The sequence below is a fragment of the Lemur catta genome, chromosome 23, assembly GCF_020740605.2.
Source record: "Lemur catta isolate mLemCat1 chromosome 23, mLemCat1.pri, whole genome shotgun sequence".
In the NCBI taxonomy this organism is placed as follows: domain Eukaryota; kingdom Metazoa; phylum Chordata; class Mammalia; order Primates; family Lemuridae; genus Lemur; species Lemur catta.
Window position 1 is genome coordinate 5,465,150 of NC_059150.1, and position 20,719 is coordinate 5,485,868.

General features: G+C 55.4%; 1 protein-coding gene across 3 annotated transcripts in view; it reads right to left on the reverse strand.

Moving 5' to 3' along the window:
* Nucleotides 1-20,719, reverse strand: part of PIK3C2B (phosphatidylinositol-4-phosphate 3-kinase catalytic subunit type 2 beta) — a 60,550-nt gene that overhangs the window by 16,375 nt on the left and 23,456 nt on the right. For all 3 annotated transcript variants that reach the window (XM_045536044.1, XM_045536043.1, XM_045536045.1), the window contains 19 exons: nucleotides 20,291-20,391; nucleotides 19,535-19,689; nucleotides 19,112-19,232; nucleotides 16,392-16,503; nucleotides 16,162-16,241; nucleotides 15,758-15,821; nucleotides 14,193-14,339; nucleotides 13,533-13,566; nucleotides 12,228-12,423; nucleotides 11,051-11,173; nucleotides 7,360-7,527; nucleotides 6,692-6,803; nucleotides 5,419-5,561; nucleotides 4,034-4,222; nucleotides 2,729-2,822; nucleotides 2,467-2,561; nucleotides 1,771-1,951; nucleotides 889-996; nucleotides 112-204 (listed from right to left, as the gene is read on the reverse strand). In XM_045536044.1, coding sequence (XP_045392000.1) covers nucleotides 112-204; nucleotides 889-996; nucleotides 1,771-1,951; nucleotides 2,467-2,561; nucleotides 2,729-2,822; nucleotides 4,034-4,222; nucleotides 5,419-5,561; nucleotides 6,692-6,803; nucleotides 7,360-7,527; nucleotides 11,051-11,173; nucleotides 12,228-12,423; nucleotides 13,533-13,566; nucleotides 14,193-14,339; nucleotides 15,758-15,821; nucleotides 16,162-16,241; nucleotides 16,392-16,503; nucleotides 19,112-19,232; nucleotides 19,535-19,689; nucleotides 20,291-20,391 — 2,316 coding nt within the window. The remainder of the gene's footprint in view (nucleotides 1-111; nucleotides 205-888; nucleotides 997-1,770; nucleotides 1,952-2,466; nucleotides 2,562-2,728; nucleotides 2,823-4,033; nucleotides 4,223-5,418; nucleotides 5,562-6,691; nucleotides 6,804-7,359; nucleotides 7,528-11,050; nucleotides 11,174-12,227; nucleotides 12,424-13,532; nucleotides 13,567-14,192; nucleotides 14,340-15,757; nucleotides 15,822-16,161; nucleotides 16,242-16,391; nucleotides 16,504-19,111; nucleotides 19,233-19,534; nucleotides 19,690-20,290; nucleotides 20,392-20,719) is intronic.

Consider the following 20,719-nt stretch of genomic DNA (forward strand, 5'->3'; position numbering starts at 1 on the left):
CAGCACGGAATAAGGGAAAGAGAACTATCCCAGGGCTACTTCTGCCACCCTCGGGCTGCCTCCTTCTGTCTACCCCCATTGTCTCACCAGGCTGGAGTAAAGTAATCTCACCTTGAAGATGACACGGATGTTCTCACCCAGCGGATCCACATTTTGGAAGGCAAGTTTGAGGGGGACTGCATTGGAGTTGAAATAGGAACAGTCCTGCCACGGGAGAGAGGGTAGCGATGTGGGTCAGGTTGGTCTACGCCCAGGAAGGAAAATGCCCTCTCCACTTTGAACCAAAATGCTGCCTACCCTCCTGCTGCTGGTCCACCCACGGCCTGCTCACTGTTTCTTCCCGATTTCTCAGGAATCCAAATTCCTTCCTTCTCTCTCGTTATCTTCCCTGTTCAGTTTGTTATGAATTCAGCTCTAGCACCTGATCTCTCATGCCCTCAGTTCACTCTGCACACAACTCTCTAGCTGTGGGACCTGTGGTAAGTCACATGTCCCATCTACACCTCAGTTTACTCCTCTGTAAAATGGGGCTCACAACAGAACCGAATTCCTAAGAGTTGTGAGAATGAAATGCAACAACTAACGTAAAGCACTTGGAACAGTGCCAAGCGCAGAGGATGCTCAATAAATGACACATGACAGCTGCCACCATCAGCACCATCCCTGGCTTCATCCCCAACATCACCAGGGAAAGACACCTGCCCAGCCTCCAACCCAATTCCTCTACCCTGCAAGCTGTCAGGCAAAGTCCGTACACATTAGGGATGGGAAGAGGCCAAAAATATGCCTTTCTCCCTCCTGTCTCTCAATAACCAGGACAGTGAGGACCGCACCTGCACTGAGCCCTCCCCTCCCACTCTGAGAACCCCAAACCCACCAGTCACTCACCCTGGGCACAATGCCCTTAACCAGCAGGCTGGGGCTCAGTGGCAGGCGGCAGGAGCCATTGAGGGTAAAGAACTGCTTCACCTCCTCCAGGCCTGTGCGGAGGATTCCCTGGAAAGGAGGGGAGAAGGCGGGGAGAGGTGAGGCGGGGGCCCATGAGCTCCACTCAGAAGCAGCCATCCCCAGGGGCGGGTTCTCAGTAGTTTCAGTGTGGACAACCTCCAGCAGACCCTTAAGGAAAACCACCCACCTGTGCCCCACCTGGGCCAGTGCATGAGCAGCAGGAGAAAATACGTGGAGGGGACAGCCAGGTGACATACAGCACGCAGCATGCCACGGTGAACTGAGAGGGCAGGCTGGCTCTCAAGGGGGAAGTGCTGCTCAGGGTTTTGCCAAGAAAATCTAATAACCTAGACTTTAATATAAATTCTCCCAACTTTGAAATGTCAACAACCAGGGACACTGCTGGCCAATACAGTGCCTTTGTGCAAACAGATAAAGGTGCCCTCTCTGGGCGGCATCAGCCCTGAGCCATGGGTCATAGCATAGTGAATAAAATATGGCTGGATTTCAGCCCTCATTTGTCCATTCCAAGTGGGTGCTCTTGTGCAGTGAACAACTTACACAACTGTGCTTAGCCTTTAAGGCAAACAGCTAAATAAAAATTTCAGTATTTTGCAGGCCAAACAAAACACACCCATGACTGTATCCAGCCAGCAGACTGCCTGTTTGTGGCCTGCAGGTTACAGACAGAGTTATTTGCTCCTACCTCCTAAATCAGAGATGGTCAAGTGCCACGGTGCTGCTCAGGATGCCTAGGAAGTTAATGACTGGTTACAGAAACCCGAGAACAGAAATGGGTGGCAGCAGCCTCAGCCCACTCACCTGGCGTGCAGACGGAGCTGCCTCTCGGACCTGCTGGGCCAGTTTGGCCAGGGAGTTGACAAGCCAGCACTGGCGGTTGAACTCCTCTCTCAGCCCCTTGCCGCAGCAGCACAAGAGGGCTGCCAGCAGGTACTGGTAGTGAATGCTGAACTGCGAGTCCTTGAGGCCGTCCTTCAGCAACCTGCAAGGCAGAGGGAGTGAGGAGTCGAGATACTCAAGGGACCACCGGCAGGAGTGCAGAGGGAGAAGGGGTCAGACCCAAATCCAACTCACTGCAAAACACACCCCAAACTTAGGAGGTAAATTATCCCCTATATGCATCGCTAATGCAGAGGTGTTCGCCTGAGCCCAGACCCCAGAATGTGTCCACTGTCTTTTCTTTACTATCTCTAGAGATTCTCAGAATCTGTCTTTAAGTAGAGCCCAAGGCTCCCCTGCATCTCGTTTCTCCTTTATATTTCTGCCACGGGGGGTGGAGAGGAGGGGCAGGATGATCCTCACTGTGCTCCATGGGGTGAACTGAGGACCCCCGAGTTAGGAGGTTCCTCCTAACAGATGCTAGTCCAAGGCCACACGGTAAGTCAGCCCCATGATGGGAGCCAGACAACTCAGCTCCTCAGCCTTGCACGCCTGGGACTAGCATACTCCCACGTGGAAAGCACATGTCTGCTCCCACTTTTCTGCACACAGTTTTACCAGAAGAAGTAGTGAGTCACTCTCAAGTCAGAGACAGCTCGTTTCAGGAGGAAGCGCACCAAGGGGCTGTCCAGGTAGCACTCGTACTTGAGGGCCTGTTTAGGAGAAAGGGAGAAAGAGCACATGAGGCTTTGTTAACTATCTATAATCTATACCTACGACTGTCCCACTAGTGGCTCTGGATTCTAAAGACAGAATACAGACTGATGTGGGGTCTTGGGAATGGGACCCTCAGAGCTGGAGAGAAGACCAAGCCACCCACCTGTACCAGCTGGGGCAGGTAGTCGAGTAGCTCGGCATCCGACAGTGAGCCGATCCACTGGACAGCCATACGACGCACCTCTTGGTCTGGGAAACTGCAAAACAGAGCCCAGTACCCTGACTGCCCAGCTGCGGGCTCGGAGGCACAGGTATGAGCCAAGCATCCTTGCACCTGGGCTCCAGAGGCACGGATGGAGAAAAGACAATGTCTGCCATCATCTGCCAAAGCCACTGGAAGAATCCTTAGCACCTTTTCTGGACAGCAGCCCTTAGGAATGGCTCTCCTTCATGGTCAAAGTCTACTTCAGGCCATGGTGGAGCAATGGGTGGCCACTGTCATTCCTTGGATGATTTAAAGAAAACAGGACAAAGTCCTCAACCCTACTCCCTAAGATTTCTTCCTTGACTCCCACGGTGCCAGAAATCCCATCATCAAAGAGCCCTCATGTGGGTTAAAGCATTATTTTGTTGTGTTAACATTCTTTAATGCAAAGTTTACCAGGCAAATAATAGCAAATCACAGAATTTTATATAAGGCAATATACCCTGGCACAATTAGTTTGGCAGAGATTAGCAAAACCATTGCCTTAAAAACTCCCAAAGGGAGGCCACATGAATAGGTTTATATTGATCACTGAGAGTGGCAGGAAACAAGCTGGGACTCCTGGATACCATCTAGGAAAGGCAGCCCAGGAGCCTGAGACTGGGAGCCTCGTGTCCCCAGAGAACCCTTTAGAGGAAAGAAGGGAGAGAGAGCTGTTAGAAGTAGAACTAAGTGATCGGGGTTTGGATTACGCAGGTGAAGGCATCTGTCAAAACTCAGCTAACGTACAGGTAAAGTCTGGGCATGTCCTTATATGCAAATTTTGCCTCAAAATTAAAAATGCAGCAAACACTGAGCTCTCGTTAATGATGTCCATGCTGAAGTACTTAGGAGGGAATATAACAATGTCTGCAGTGTACTTCCAAATGCATAAAAAAATAAGATGGATCGATGGATGAGCAGAGGGATGGATGTACAGACACGCAATTAAGCAGACTGAGCAAATGCTAATGATAGAATCCAGGTGGTGGGCATAAGGGAATTCACTGTACAATTTTTAATTTTGTTGTATGTTTGGAAAATGTCCACGATACAACTGGGGGGGAAATGAGAAAGACAAAGCAAAAAGGAGAAATGGAAAAGCCGTGAACATCCATGCCCACTTTATCATGTTCCCCAGGGGCCGGCTCATCGGTGATGGGCAGCGCCGAGCCCTGGCTTCTGCAAGGACACGTGGCCAGGAGAGGGGGGTTTACAACTCACGTGGCGTGCAGGAGCCCCAGGGCATCCTGGTGGTTCATGTGGGTCCACTGCTTCAGGAGGGCATAGACGTCGGGCAGGCACGCCCACTCCCAGCTGGGGGCGCTGGCGAGCACCAGGGGGAGCGAGCTCACCTCCGAGTGGCAATAATAGCGCTTCTCCCACAGGCGCTTCTTGTCAGCATCAGTGAGCCTGGGGCGCGGGAGGGGGCAGGGGAGAGAGCAGGGTCAGCCACGGGCGGAGTATTTGCTCGAGGGAAAGCTGCACACACGCAACTCACCGCTTCCCAAACTGCCACGCATCACCGTCACCTGAGGAGCTCGGCGACTCCCTCCCCAGGCCCAGGTCACACCCGGTACCAATTAAGTCAGAATGTCTGGGGAAGCCAGGCATTGGTATTGTTTAAAGATCACCAGATGATTCCAATGTGAAGCAAAGCTCGGGAACCGGGGCCCAGATCTTACCTGGGATCCCAGCTCAGGGACATCGCGGACAGAGGCAGGATGCAAAGGCTCTGCGCCTGCCGCCCCCGCCCCAGGGGGCCGCTCCCGGGGAGAACCACCAGAGGGCAGTGGCCCCCCACCTCAGGGTCTGGGCAGCTGAGCGGCCTCCTGGGGCCTCCCGGGCCAGCTGTCGGTGTTACAGGGCCTGCAGCTAATTGGGCCTCGCCTGAGATCAGGTGTCTAATGGGTGAAGGGAGATGCGGGGCTGATGAAGTGGGGCCAGCAGGGGGGTGGGGGCAGGGAGACCACAGTCACTCAGCTACGCTGGGTGCCCTGGTGGCACGTTGGGGAGAGAGATGAGCCCCGTCTCTCTCATGCCCTCCCCCCGCACGTGCACAGGGCTCTGCGGGAGCCAGAGAGGCGGGCAGGGGAGCCGGCGGGGTGCAGGGGGGAGCTTCTCCAGCCCTGGTGAAAGCAGCAGCCCCAAGGATGAGATCAGCCTGGACTCACTTGCCCCTGAGAGCTGCCAGCCTGCTTTGACACCTGATCCTTTTTGGAAAGTGACAGGGCCAGAAAAATGCAAAGGCTGTTGGTGGGGAAGGGGCAGGAGGTGGGGGCAGGGTGGTGGGGCCAGCTGCCCCTGTGGACAGCAAGTAGAAGACAGTGTATCTGGCGTGTGGGGCAAAGCTCGGAGTCTGGACCAAGTCCCCAGGGTGGGCATGGGCATTCTCAGAGCTAATTTCCTGACCTTGGCCTCTCCACTTTCCCTAGCGTCAGCACGTGGAGAAATGTCTAGGGGCTGCTACCACTTCCCACCTAGGTGACAATGCTCGCCCTGTCCCAAAGCAGAAGGACAAGGACCTGGTGCTGGGAGGTGACAGGTCAGAAAGAACATGACAGACTTGGTGGGGGGCCTGAGCCACTAGAGGGATGCCCTGGACTCACCAGTACAGGGACTCCTTCTGCATGATGTCTCTAAGCTTCCGCTGGTCTTCCTCCCGGAGGCTGCCAAACTCATAGCGGGGACTGAACTTGTCTCCAGGGGGGCTTGTGAACTTGATGTCAAAGGCCGAGGTGGGGAAGTCAATCTGGGGGATGGGATCAGAGCAGTGAGGAGCAGGAACAGGCAGCATGTGCGGGTCCCCAGCTTGTCTCTCACACCCCAGAGTTCCTGCCTCGCTCCCTCAGGTTCTTTGCAAAATAACCCGGCTGGACTTGGCAATCTCTAAAGTGCCTTCCAGCTGTAACTTTCAGCAAAAAATAAGAAGAAACAAAGGGGAAGAAAACGAACAAGTGAGGAAGGGGTTCAGCTGAGATGCATCTAGGTAAGAGGACAAGCCCAGCCCAGAACTCTGAACAGAAATGCCACCAGGCTGAGGCCGGGGAGCCTCCCACGAGGTCCCAGAGGGCAGTGCTGCCTGACAGGAGGTGGGACCACATGCTGGGTGACAGCCTTACCAACTCTAGGGCCTATGACACTAGTCCTTGCTCTATGTCACCAGATGTTCATCCTCCTAAAATGGGTATCAGAACTAAGTGAGCCAATTTTCCAAAGGAGTTCTACTTTCTTTCATTTAACAAATGTTTACCGGGCCCTAATGTGGGCTCAGTATTGTTCCAGGCCCTGGGCACAGAGCGGTGAATAAAACAGACAAAAACACCTGCCTCATAGAGCCTTCATTCTATACCGCTCTGTTCCATCCTGTATCAACTTTAAGACTCCGTATTTCATACCAAAGCATCTCAGGACAAGAAAGGGGAGCTGGGAGCTGGGAGCTAGGCCCTGGGCTGGAGCAGCAGCCTCCCCCTCTCCGCAGAGGGCGACGGGTCCACGCTGTGGAAGCACTGAGTGACAGGCTGGGGAAGGGCCTCCCCTCAGGCCTCAAGAGCGGACAACTCAGATGTGATCAAACTTAGAAGCTGAGAGTTCAATAAAAGGGCCTCTGCGAAGCTGAGCCCAGGATGAGGAGCGTCTCACACACCTCCAGGCTCCTTGAAATTAAATCTAACCTGCAGGAGATGGGGGTAGATAGCACAGAGCTCACCTCCCACTCCAGGCCTGAGCACATCACCTCACTGTTTCAGTCACATCATCATCCCATGTCCAGAGTTCCGGCACTTTCTCCTACTGTCCCAGCCCAAACCTCAAGAAGGAAAACTTGGAGCCGACTCTGAAGTGGTCTGGCTTGGTGGGAGGGCGGGCAGGGCCGGGCCTCACCTGCAGGATGACGCTATCCGGCTGGTGGAAATTAGGTGCACTCCAGCGGGCGCTGGGGCTTTCCTGTGCTGCTGGCCACAAGCCCAGAAGTTTCCGGCCACAGGTCAGGACCCTAAGGAGGAAGGAAGGTGGGATGAGCCACCAAACCCACTGGTTAAACAAATGGTTTTCCTCCTGCTCCCCCAATTGAAAAATCTGCCTTTTCTATTTGAAGCCACCACCCAACTCCCCTCTCGTTCTCCCCACAGACCACGGCCTCTTCCTTCTTCCAAGTCCGAGAATAGCTCGCCCCCCTCCAAGAGGCCTTTCTGAGCTAACACACCCTGGTCTGCATGACCTGGTGGCAGGGATGCCTTGCTGAGGTACAGAGGCTGGGCTAGATGACCTCTGAGGTCCTTCCAATGACAAGACCAGATCATATGTTACCCACGTATTGCTATTCCATGCCCCCACGACAGTCCCGTGCCACGAGTCCTGCCCAGTGGCTCCTGGTTACATCAGTAGTCCTGGTCACTAGTTCTGGGCCTGGGGAGCCTCTGGACTTCACCTGTGAGCCCCACCTGGCCAACCCTCCCAAGGGGCACTGCCCAGCACAGCAGCTGGGCCCATTTCTCTGTCCTCCTCCTTCCCTCCCAAGGCCAAGGAGCTGCTACCCTGGGCTCACATACTGCCTGAAGTTGAAGAGCGGGGTAGTGACCCAGCCCAGGGCTTCGGGTACCCGCCGCTGCTTATTGGCCTCCGAGGAGCTCCCGGGCGGGGGGATGGGCAGGGCGTAGAGAGTGGCGCACAGCAGGGTCTCGCGAGGCAGCCGGTTCACCTGCACTGGGAAACAGATCCTACAGAGGACAGGAAACCGAATCAGGAGAGGCTGCCCACGGCCTCCTGGACAGGTGGCCCAGGAAGTCCAGATGAGGCCGAGGATTCCGCCTCCCTCTTGGGGTGTCAGACATGCTCCCTGGGGAAGCCTTCTGGCAGAACCAGGACAGGTCCCGCACTAGGCAACACCTCCACTGGCTGCTCCCAGAAGCACAGTATGGTGTCCCCCGAGCCCTGCAGTGGAGTGAGGCAAACATCCGGACTTTGAGGCTACCCATGGCGCCTGGTCAGAACTCGCTTAGCCAGAGCCATCTCCGCGCAGGTGAGGGGTGACACTCCATCCTGGGAGCCGCCTTCCTTTCCTTGTTTCAAGATTCCTGCAGAGGGTCGCCAAAGCTGCTCCTTTTATCCTCCTCTTCCAATTGACGGTCCCCATCCCTCCCCCACTGCCCGCTGCTGAGAGTCTCCAGGAAGAAGCACCGCGTTCCCTGCCTGCCACTCCCCTCCCCCACGGCCCCCCCACCTGTCCTCACACGGTCTCCTAACCCCAGGGGCACACAGTGAGCGCTCTCGCCCTCACCCCCACCCACGCTCAAAGCCAAAGGGATAAAGAGAAGGGGCTTCTCCAAGTCTCGGGTGGCGAGAAAGCCAACTGGCAAGGCCGAGATGACTGAGACACACAAGCCCCCCGCAAGCCGAGCCCAGATGTTCTCTCCGGGGCTGGCCCGCCTGAGCCACGCCCAGCCACTCCCGCTAAGCCCAGGATAAGGAGCTGTGGGTGGGGAGAGGTCGGGAGGGGAGGGGAGCTGTGGAAAGGGAGGGAGGGCACACATTACCTTTCGGGAAGCTGTCCCTGGGCCAGAGTCCACACTGCCACACCCTCCTGGCCAGCCCAGAGCCCAGCAGCTTCTATGCCAGAGGGCACAGAGGCAGGGCGGCCGCCCCCAAGGTTAGCAGTTTCATGATAAAGCAGCCTCCCTCCACTGCCCTTCTCTGCTCCAGGGGAATCTCCACTAAGCGAGGCCCTCCCGCCCGCTGCCCAGGACTGGCAGAGCCCTGCTCTGTCCCAGCTGCCTCTAGCCTGGGGGGCCACAGCTATAATTAGGGCCCCTCCAGCAGCCAGCAGACATGCCAGGCCTGGGCTTGGCTGGAGGTGACAAGGCACGGCTGCAGGGCCTATTTTGAGAATTAGCTGATCCCTGTACTGCTACAGTGGGAGAGAATCAGCTGACCCATAGCTAACGGGAGAGGGAGGTGGTCCTGAGCCCTCTCTTTTCACCCAGGGAAGGCGCTTCCAGGTTCGTGTCTAACTGAAACCAGAACCCCTAGAACCCCCTCTTCTCCTCAGTCCTTGAGTATCTCTGGTATTCCAAAACCTCCCCCGAGGACCTGCGCCTGGAGTCAGTCAGGATAACCACCATGTGGGCTGCAGTCCTGAACTTCCTCCCTGCCTGAGAAATCCCTCTCCTTCCTGCAACCCGTTCAACATTACATCACAGGCTGCCTCCTCCAGGAAGGATTCCTGGTCTGCACTGGGTTCCAGTCCTGGTTCCTCCACTCACAACCCTGGGCAACTTAACTCACATGTCTGGGCCTCAGTTTCTTACCAGGGAAAAGGGGAACACAGCTGTATTTGTGTGATGCGTATACACATTGCATACTTCTTGCTATGTGGAACTCTGCTTACTGCACTAAAACTGCACTGAAGCAAATAGTATTTTCACGCACAAGTATCCCCATGCGTTAACTACTTTGTCTGTGTTAACTACACCTGGAACAGAGAAACCGGAACCAAGAGGGTTCCCGAGCAAAGAAGATGAAGAAGAAAACATTTGTCATGTACTAGGTACTGTGCCCAGTCCTTTATTTACAGTGTCCTAACTGCTCCTCAAACAATCCCGTTGTGTAGGCCCCATTACCACCTCGTTCTAGGTTGAATGACCTGCCCAAGGTTGTACCTATAGTAAGAAGCAGAGAATGATGGGTCTAAAGCCTGAGCTCTGAACCCCACACCGAAGCACTTTCTCCCAAATGCTTTGGTCTTGACCATGAAGGGCCACCTGGCTGTGCTGTGCTAAGATGCCCTCCCCAAGGCTGTGGGCAGGGGACCAGCCCTGTGGGATTCCAGGTGGAGATCTCAGGCAGGGAGCACAGTGAGACCCACTGGGCAGGCTGGGCTGCCCGTACATCTCCAATACTGTATGGGAAAAAGATCTCAGGCCAATCTGGGGGGGGTCCTCCTGGCCAGAACACTGTACAGCACCCATTAAGGCCAGAGACTCCCAAGGGGAGGGTGAAACGCAGGAGTTTCTCCTGCCCTGGCAGTTGTTTGCTTAAGGACCTTTATGTACACCTTTATTGCTCTAAGAATTATCTAAGTGTAAAGGACAGGACAAAAGGTGTCTTCCTACACGTCTGTCCGTAAAATGACCCACCCCTTCCAGGATTTCCACAGGCTCTTTGTCCGCCTGTCTCAGCATCCTCAGCGTCCCGGGCACCCTGCCAGGTCTGTGTGATCTGCAGCCCAAACACCTAAGTTGCAGTGATGCTCTGCAAAGAGGACTCAGACACAGCCAGACTGAGGAAGTGAAGCTGGGGCAGCACGCAAGGGATTTTCTGACTGGAGGGAAGAGAGAGCACAGCCCAGACGAGGCACGGTGCAAACACCTGCACTGCCACCGCCTGAGGTGCCCTCTGTGCCATTTCCTGCCTGATTTGCTTGGCTGACGCCACCTTCCTGACACCAAATTATCAACAAATGGTGACTGACTCTATCTTGTGCTTGTGGTTTCATATTTATATTTATAACCTGCCCACCTCATTTCAGTGCTACAACTGCCTCTGAGTTAAACAAATGTCCCCATTTCTCAGTTTCAGAAACTGAGGCACAGAGAGGCTAGAGAAAACACAGGATTAGAGACAGAGCTAGAAAGAGAACCTTCCTTCTGTGGCTCCAAGCCCATTATTCTTTCCTCTAGACAACCCTCCCTTCTCTCTCTGTAAAGGAAAAGCAGTCTCCTATCCCTTAGTCTACAGAAACTTTGGGCAGAAAGGAGAGGATGAGAATCCCTCAGACTAGTTAAACTCTTTAAGGGATACAGGATCAAACCAATAAAATATTATTAAAATTAAGAACTAGGCCAAGCACAGTGGCTCATGCCTGTAGTCCCAGCTACTCGGGAGGCTGAGGCAGGAGGATCACTTGAGCCCAGGAGTTTGAGGCTGCAGTGAGCTATAATGACACCACTGCAATCTAGCCTGAGACCTTGTCTCTAAAAAAAAAAAAATTAACAACTAATATTTATGTGGTCTTTTATGGTTCACAAAGAGCCTTTATGGTTACTTCTCATTACATCCTCATGACAGCTTCAGAGGTAGAAATTATGGTATACTTCCCCCCATTTAAGAGTCAGGAAGTGGGGACTCAAGAGGCTGGATGGCCTGTCTGGTTAGGGTTAGGGAGGGAGCCCGATCCCTAGTCTGGTCTGGTTGTCTGGGCCCAGGGACATTCACCAGGACGCACAGGTCTGGGGCAGAGCTTACTGCTGGTCCCAGATGATGAGGTGGAAGAGGTACTTGGAGAAGTGAGCTCTTCGGGTCTGTAGGGGGCTGCACAGCTCCTTGCCACCGTGGCTGAGGGCGCAGGAGAGGTAGAAATCTTCGTAGCTACAAAAGGAAGGGGGCAGGTCAGGACACCCAGCTCCCCAAACCCATCTCTGTCACCCAAACCTAGGCATGCATGCCCCTAGGGCCCCTGGTCAACCTCTCAGCCTCCGGGGGCAGCGATGGGCTGTGATGTGAGGAAGTGTGCTCAGGGATAAGCAACTAGTCGGGGTCCCTCTGCTCAGACTTAGGCTCCACACTGAGCCTCGTGGTTTTCATATTTGATTGGGAACCGGCCACCCAGCCTCCTTCTTACAGAAAGCTCCAGCCCATCAGGTGTCATGTGTGCATGTGCGTGTGTGTGTGTGTGTGTGTGTGTGTGTGTGTGTGTCCGTGTGCGCGTTTCTGTGTCCGCGCACGCGCAGGCGAGAAGGGTGGGGGAGGAAGGCGACATATGCCGACATGAATGCCAACACATGGGGGTCCCTGTGGCTCATGACAGGTGCCTGACAGAAGAGGTCAGAGAAGGCCCCGGTTTCCCAGGCTGCCTCCTTTGTTCTCCGCCAATCGCCCAGAGGAATACATTAAGTGAGGAACAAAGAGAGAAGGGGAAGGGAGGGGTGGGGGAGGGGGGTGGGGCCCAGTGCGTATTCCCTCAGGCCTTAGATGTGAGGACGCAGCAGAGGAGTGGAGGATTACCAAATAGACGTCCTCCTCCACCCACCCCTGCAGACCTAGGGAACCCAAGACAAAGGGTCATCCCCCTCCCCTCCCCCACCCCTCCCATTGGCCGTGGGGCATGCACTCTAACTGGGAACCGGCCATCTGTCCCCAGCCTCCCTCAGCTGGCCTTGGATGGATCTGGAGGGGGCAGGGAAGAGGCGGCCAGCAGTGAAAGGGAATAGCAGGATCTTCTCCATCTCCTGGGGACCTTCTCCCTCCTCTGGGACGTCCCAGCCCAGGTCTCCCTCAGGCACTTGGCTCCCGGCCTGTTGCACCACAATGCCACAACATATCCATGCCACGACACATCCATGCCAAGACTTAGGACAGTGGGGTCACACGCAGACGGGAAAACTCAGCTGGATCCCTAGAGGCGACTCAGTCCTGGGCTCACCTGGTGGCCCAGGTGATGGGAATGCGGTGGGTGGCATAGACAGTGAAGGCCAGGGCCCCCGAGAAGTGACAGGCCTCCTGGACCAGGTCATGCTTGCGGCTCCCGGGCACCGCCGTCTGGAAGTCCGCGTTGAACGTGTTGCAGTACAGCTCCACCAGGTCCAGGATGGCCGCGGTCAGGGCTTCCACGACCTTCTCTGTGAAAGGAAGGGGTCACGGGGGAACTGGTAAGGCCTCGACAAGCCCCACCTCGTTGCCATGGCACTGGCTAGAATGGGATGGCCTGGGACAGTGGTCCCCAAATGCCAGTTGGTTTGTAACAGCAGTGACAAAGTTTACCCATCTGAGGTGAAATGAGAAAAATGCGGATGCATGTCACAAGCTTTTCATAAGAGGATAGTTGTTCGATTTTAAACACAGCCCTTATTTTCACATATGACTACTTATTTAGTGTTAAGATGCCCTTTCTTTTAGGAAATCATGGTCATAATAATTGTCAGTTACTTCAAAAAAGTCATTGTTTGGCCAAATAAAAGCTGGCAGTTCTCTTGTTGGTCCCCAAAATACTTTTTGGGGACACTTTATAGGTCCAGGAAATCCAAACGACTGGGAATCACTGTGAGAAGCCAGTGATACAGGTTTCCGGGCAAAGTTCTGCTCAAAGGGCTCGACAGGGGAATCCTAGAGAAATCCTAGCGCAAAATTCTGTCTCCCCCTCTCCCAAGGCCCATTCTGGAAATGCAGAGGCTGAGAGCCGCGGGGAGGACAGACGCGGGAGCCTTCCCATCTTCCCATCCGCACACACGGCAGGGCCAGCTCTGCCGCGCCTCCTCCCGGCACACACACTTGTACCACCTCATCGCCATCTCCAGGGACACCACGCGGAATGGCTCGTAAAAATCACGAGAAAACACTCTGTGGAAAGAAATGTGCTCAGCACACACACGCGCGGGCGCACGCACACACACGCACACACACACACACACACACACGCACACACGCACGCACGCACACACACACATGCACACACACACACGCACACACACACACACGCACGCACACACGCACACACGCACGCATGCACACACACACACACGCACACGCGCACACACACGCACACACACGCACACACACACGCACACACACACGCACACACGCACGCGCACACACACACATACACACACACACACACACACGCACACACGGCAACCGAACTCCTACACGTAATCCAGGGGGCTGGGGAGAAAGAGGAATCCGGGCGGAGGCCGCCCACTGGGTACAGAAGAAGGGTAAGTAGTTCCCTTACCTCGGTTTTCCCTCAGAGCCAAGACGCTGGGATCCTGTTGGGGGAAAGCAGAGGGAGGGAGCCTCAGGGCCAGGGCCTTTTTCGTCACAGCTGGAAGAAGAGCTCTTCACAGCTGCGTGTGTGAACCAGACTGGGCTGAAATGCGAGGAGCAGAGATCCCCCAGGGAGGATGGAGTAATGGTTTGTACCCGACCTCGGTGATGGACAGAGTGAGCTGACGGAGGATGGAAGTCACGGTGTCCACCCAAATGAGACCTCCCAAGCCTCAGGCCGAGCCCCCGCAGACCACAGTGGCTGCGTGCCGGCCCAGCCTGCAGAGCACACAGCCCCCACTGCAGGGGAGACTTGCCTCCTGGTTTGCTCCTGCACCCTGATGTATATGCCAACTGTCAGGTGATGCTATGGGGACGATGAATAAAGCCTTTACTGGCCTGGGCTCCCAGCAACCAGTTCCAAAGGGGCAGACTCTACCCCACCCTCAATCTCAGAAAGAGGGGACACACTCAGCATCCGTTTTCCAAGAACTCTTGTGGTTGAACCACTTAAACATGACAGATGGAGGTGGAGAGGGGACACCTGCTCGGCCCAGCACCTGGGAATTCTGTTACCTGTGAGTATTCCTCTCTTCCTGCCCCACGCTAGTGCCCTGGGCCCGTTTACCTTCTGAATTTTAGGCTGCATGCGGGAGGGGCAGGGGGGCAGCTGGTTGAGAGCGCTGGTGATCTCAGGGGTTTCCACGGCAGCCAGGGCGTTGCAGATGGCCTTGACGGACTGGACCACCCTGTCGGCCTTCAGTAGGAAGTCCCCCTGTGGGAGGCGGCACAGTGAGGCTGGCAGGCTCTGCTCTCGTGCTCTGGGCCTCCAACCCCCTTGTCTTTAAAGGAGAGGCTTCAGGGAGAGCGAGGGTTCATAACCCTCAGGGTAGCCAATGGAATCCACAATTTCTTCTCAAATATCCAGCATCAGCAAACAATCTCTCGCACTGAATTAAATGGGCCATGCCCACACTCCCCGACTACTTCAGCCATTCCTCCCCTTGTTCCCAGCCTCCGTCAGCTACGGTCTGCTTATGTCATATAAATGCATACACAATCTCCCCCATAGTCCTGCAGTTTTAGGAAAATCAACCCACAGGGAGTAGCAAGGAGGTCAAAGAGACCACGCTAAGGCCCCACTTGCCCACCCAGGCTTATTGCTCATAACTTTCACCACAGAGTTTCCAGACACATCTCATCTGAGGTCCGCAGACATACCACACCCATCCCCTCCTCCTGCAGTTTGGCTCCTGCAGTTTTCTCACTTGGAATCCCTCGCCTGTCCGGCCCTGGTTACCTATGTAAATTTAAATCATGGCCCAGCTAAAAATCCTACCTCCTTCACAAAGCCATCTCTGGCCAATCCCCCTCTCTAGCACACGCCAGAAGCCCTTAATTCGTTTATTACCATCCTGTTCTGTCTCCTAACAGCTTTATGTTACGATTCCATTCTTCTAACAAGAACACAAGCTCACCAAAGGCTGAGACAATTCTTGCACTACTCTGCCCCCAGCAGCCACTAGCAAAGGGCCAGCCTGGCTCGGTGCAGGTGTTCAGAGCGCTCTCCCTCATCCCTGTGGTGCTCCGGCAGAGGCTGCCAGTGAAGGGATTCTGGCGGTGAGGAACTAACTGAACTAGACACAGTGCCGAATCCCCCAAAAGGAAGAGTCTACAACTACTATTAACGGGATCAATGAGATAGGAGCTGTTTTTGAAGATCACTGTGAGCTTTTCTTTAGCTTCATGACACTTGGGGCAAATATTGATTCTCATGGTTTTGAGGCTCCCCACATTTGGAACCCTCCACCTTCCCCTGGTTTTCTACGTGTGACACCAGCACGACAGAACCTCTCAAACTAGAGGTCCCTGAGCACGGCTCATAGGATGCACACGCCAACGCACATCGAGTGCAGCGGCTGGGGAGACAGCTCTAGGCCTCTCAGCTTTGGAGACATCCTAGAGATGGGGACCACGGCACGTTCCTGACCTACTTCTTCTGTAGAGGAGCACACACTTGCCACTGCCCGATACCCAGTGGTCTTGGTGAGCTAGGACGATGGAGAGAAGTGCTCGGTTGACAGATTTTCAACGTCTACCCGGATCCCTCATTGCGCCGGCTGATCCCAGGAGGACTGGGAGGAGCAAGGGAGGAGCTCTAGGCAGCCGGGGAGCCCATGGATTTGTACTCACATCAGCCAGCAGGAAGGCATCCACCTCGTTGTGGTAAGTGTCGAACAGAAGACTCAGGGCCTGCCTGGGGAGTCGGGGGCAGGGAAAAGCCACAGGCGAGGTCATGAAAGACCCAGTGCCCTGGAAACCCCATTTTCTCCCTCTCTCTTCTCAGCTCAGGGATCAGACTGATTTGCAGGGGTTCCCACTCTTTCTGCATGTCCCGTTCTACTCCCCCACTTCTAGCCTAGACAGTGACAGCAAAGTACCAGAGGGAAGAGACGAAGCATGCCCTGGGGTACAGATCTTCCCTGACAAGCTTCGTGGAACCCACCCCCGACACCCGCAAGAATCCCTGAGCCCCAGCAGAAAGGGATCCCCCACAGTCCCTGTCTGGAGCATGTCCAAGATGGCGCCACTCTCACCTGCTGATGGTCTGCTTCACTGGCCTCTCTTGCAGATGGACGAGGTAGTTCAGGGTGGAGGGGCTCTGGTCATCGTTTGCCTGTGTAAGAAGTGCCCTATTCAGAGAGGGGTGATGCCCTTTTCTCGGCCCAACACTCCTATCCCACTCCCACCTAATGTGTCCCACGTCACCCTCCGCCCATCCCACCTCCCCAGTTCTGTGCAACCATCAACCACCCCTCACACGAACCGTCCGGGCCAGGTCGCTGCGTACGGCCTTCTGCTCCATCAGCTGCAGCCGAATGTCAACGTCAAACTTGCGGCAGTACTGAATGTACTCATGGCTGCCCAAGGCGTGCTTGCTGGAGGGGTGGGGGGAGAAGAGCATTAGCATCCTAGGGACTTGGTGGGAAGGGAGATGCCTACCTCGGCCTTGGGAAGAGAGAAACAGGAAGAAGGTGGAAGTGTGGGGTAGTACCTGTGTTGTCAAACGACCTTGGCTCCTGGAAAATGTCACGGTAGAGCTTGGGGGCAGGAACAGAGGTCTGTCTAAACAAAAGCCACCTAATACACCCAACCCTTGGTCTGTAGAAATATTGACTCTCCAGGTATTTAGTACCTGTGTTGTTATCACACATTCGCTCCAGGAGTAGGGACTGTTGGAGAGAGTGCGGGGAGCAGAGGGACATCTCAGGGGGCAGTTATTTAAGCCCCATTCTCTTGGCTTTGGACAACCGGAGGGAGACATGCTGGGAGTCAGCCTGCACTCAGGCTCCAGTGTGGGAGCTCAGCGAGCGACACCGTCTTCCCACGTCACCACCTGGGGTGCTGGGGCCAACCAGAGCAAACCCACCAAGACTCCAGACCTCCCCATCAAAGTTCTATTTCTGTCTTCCTTCTGTGGGTCCTGCCTGATTGTGAATAAGCACACAGATTTCTACAGACTTCCAGAAAAACTCCCACCTGCATACCATTCCCACTGCTCGAGCACAACACGTGAGACACCCCTAGTTTCAAAGAAGGAGGCCTAGGGAGTCCCTTTGCAATCCAACCTCTTCCTCTCGCCCAAATCACACCTTCCTCAGAAAGGAAACCCACGAGAAGGGGCAGAGTGAGAACCACCTCCAGGCCAGCACCGCGGGCCTGGGCCGGGTCCCAGCAGCTGGGTAACAGAAGCCGGAAAGGGACTTCCTTCCGCAGCAGAGCTGGGAATCTAGGCCAGAAATGGAGGGGAGAGGAAGGAGCAGAAGGGAGGGGCATGTGCAGAAGCCGGGGGAGGCGCAGGGCCTGAGTCGAGGACTTAAGGGGGTTCTTTACACCCTGAGGGGGCTAGGCCTCCCATCTAGGCCCAGACCTGCTAAGAATGAAGTACAGCCAACACCTAGCGGTGGAGGGGCTGGGCTGTGGGGCTGGCCTGGTAGGAGGGTCTGGAAGGAAGGAAGAGTGTGGTGGCTGTGGGGGAGGTGGCAGGAAACCCAGCCCTCCCCGGGGACAGTCTCAAGGTTCTTATCTGAGAGCAGCCTGCATCCTGGACCAACACTCCCCCTTCAGTATCAGCCCCTCCTGCCACTTTGAGGGCTTCCTTGGGAACTAGCAGTTTTCTGGAACCCCCGGAGGGTCCTTTCCATCCCCACCCTAGGGCAGCTGTCATGTGTCAGGAACTTGCACTGTGCTTTTCTATTGGGTGGGAGGGAACCTTCTGGACCAGGAATCCTGGACACAGGTCCCCTGGGGGCTTGCTTGACCCTCTCTGTGGAAGTCCTTCCTCTGTGTGCATTCAAGTCAGAGTGGGCATCCTTCCCTGCCAGCAGTCACTCGTTGCTAACTGGGTCATTCCCACATTTAACCCTCACCACATCTTGCAGAGGACACCGAGGGTCAGGCTTCACAACTAGTAAGCAGCAAGCCAGAATCCAAACCCATGTAATGGTGCGAGCAGGAGCCCCACCTTCCCCACCACGTCCCTTGTTCCCTTCTGACAGGGGCAGGCTGCCTGGGGCGCTCCTCGTCCTCTAGGGAAGGTGTGTGCACAAGCAAGTACCGCATGGAGCATGTATCAGTGGTGCTCCCGGGCCCTGCCCCTGTCCTTTTCCTCAGCTTCCAGAGGAGGACACAGAGGCCAGAGTGGGCCCCATAATATCCCTAAGGTTGACGAAACCAGCCAAGAAATGAATCGTCAGCCCTGACTGCCAGTGCTATGCTCCAGCCATGGATCAACCATCCTCGCATCTGCTTCCTCCAAGTGCCAGAGGTGGTGGGCAGCAGCCAACCTGAGCTTGGGGAGGAAAGCAGATCTCCTTCTCTCTCTGCTGCCACACAGCTCTCCCACCTGAGGGCTGGTGACCTCGCCCCTGCCTCGCCTCCACCCCAGCCCTCCAGAGAGCCCCAGGGAAGTGGAAAGGGGTGGCCTCAGCTGGTCCACATCAGACTTTCCAGGGAGGCTGCTTTCCACAGAGGGCACTGGACGGAGAGGAGCTGCAGGCAAACCTTCGAGAGCCAGCGGGGGAAAAGGCATGTTGGCAGGAGCAGGGGAGAGACAGCAATTGTAACTTCTCCCCCAGGATCCGGCCCAGCCCTCCTGCTGCCCCTGGCCATAAAGAAAAGGCACCCGCACAACCGAGAGCAGGAGGTACAACCCTCCGCAGTCCCCCTGACCCCTTCCCTGCCCCCAAACACACACCTCTTGCCACAAGCAGCATATATGACCCAGTCTTTGCCTAATCCCAGCTCCAAGCTCTTTCCACAGCCGATCTGGCTCAGGACGCCAGCCAACGCTGCTGGGAAGACAGGCTCCCGGGGAAAGTGCAACGTGGCTGAGAGTATGCCCAGAAAGCAGGAATCCTGACTGCGGGACTGGGGCAGAGCTTCCCGCCCCGAGCCCAGCACCACCCCCGAGCAACCCCCCACCATTCTACCGCCCAGAAGGCGGGTGCTGCCTCCTACCCCACGGGTCCCCACCAGGTCACTCACTTCTGCAGGAACTCCTCCAGCCCACAGGGCTTTAGCACAAAGTCGCCCACGTCTATGTTCCTCAGGTCATCGTGGGTGTAGCACAGGGTCTGGTAGATGAGCAAGTCTACAGTGGAGGAGCCTGCGGGCGTCGGGGAGCAACGAGGGTGGGTGCCGGCCAGGCAGGGCGCAGCCTCCCCACCCCGATCTCCCGTCTCCAGCACCACCACCAGCTAGATGAAGCAGGCCAGTAGTTTGGGGTTGGGGAAAGTGACTGTGCACTAGAAAGCCGGCCCTAGAGCCAGCCCCCAAAGGAGCTTTCCCACCGCCCTTCATCTGGGCCACAAGTTGAGGTGGGAAATGAGACCAAAGGACCCTACAGTCCAGAACACAGTCATCCCCACTCCCCCTCAAGGGATGCTCACCGCCCCCCGAGGAACTTACAGTTGCAGGTAAAAGTGAGAGGCTCTCGAAGGCTGTCACACAACACAGTCACCTTCAAGTTGACCTCATCCCCAAGGTGTTCTGGGCTAGGGGTGACAGCGCTCCAGACATACCCGGTGAGGGAGTAGTCTTGGATGTCAGAGCCGGATCGAAGGCTGTGCGGGAAGGGAGGGAAAAACACCCTCACTGTGCCTTCGGCAGAGGCCTGCTGGGACCCTTGTGCCCTGAGGCTCAAGGCCCCTCTGTCCCCACTCAGCCCAGCCCTTGGGTTTGCAGGCCAGGGCGGGGGCACTGGGGCAGCAGCTCTGGGAAACCTGTTCCTGACACATCTGCTACAGTTGCAAAATGTTTCCCACAGTTGAACAGTGGGGATAGTTTTAAAATGACAAAGCTTTCCACGCTAAGTTTAATGGAAAACTTTTGTGAATCCATTTCCTTTCTCTTTTAGTTCCAGATAACACTCTTATCTCCAGCTTGGGTTCATTTGCTCTTAAGGGCAACTGAGGGCCAGAGTCTAACAGGGTCGGGATAATGTGACTGCTTGACCAAGGTTTCATGAATTTTGTTAAAAATGTGAAACTTCTAAGATTCCAAAAAATCTGCAGACACTTGTAGGAAGCATCCCATAGCTATGAATCGAGGCTTATTTAATATAGTGCTTCTTCCCTGCTAAAGAAAGTTCTGAAATGGGTGGCCTCCTCCCAGCCCCCAGAGCCCTCCCAACTCCCCTGCCCCATTCTTTTCTTTAACTCTTACATGTCCAGCATGTGGCAAAATGCAGCAACCTCCTCGTCTCTCTCCTCTGAGACCTCAAACAACTCATGGCCGTTGGCGACGGTGTGTGGCCGGGAGCCCACCTTGAAGAGAAGAGCAGCTGACTCAGTGCCTTCCCCCTGGTGTCCCCTCCCCATCAGGCACTCCCAGGGCTAACCTCTTAAAACGCTAGGTGTAAAGACCTTCCATCTGCTCAACATTCAGTGAAAAGGGCACAGGAAAATACTGGGTAGCCAGGAATACATTTATCTGCTGTCCTGGGAGACCAAGAGCCAAGTTGAAAAAGGAGCTGAAGTTCTGAGCACGGAAGCCTGGGTAGGAGGGACATGCGTGTGGCCAAAGCCCCTCCCAGAGTCTGCTAAGCTCACAGCAGCCGGCCAGGCAGTGCACAGCGTGGCTAGGCCGCTCCTG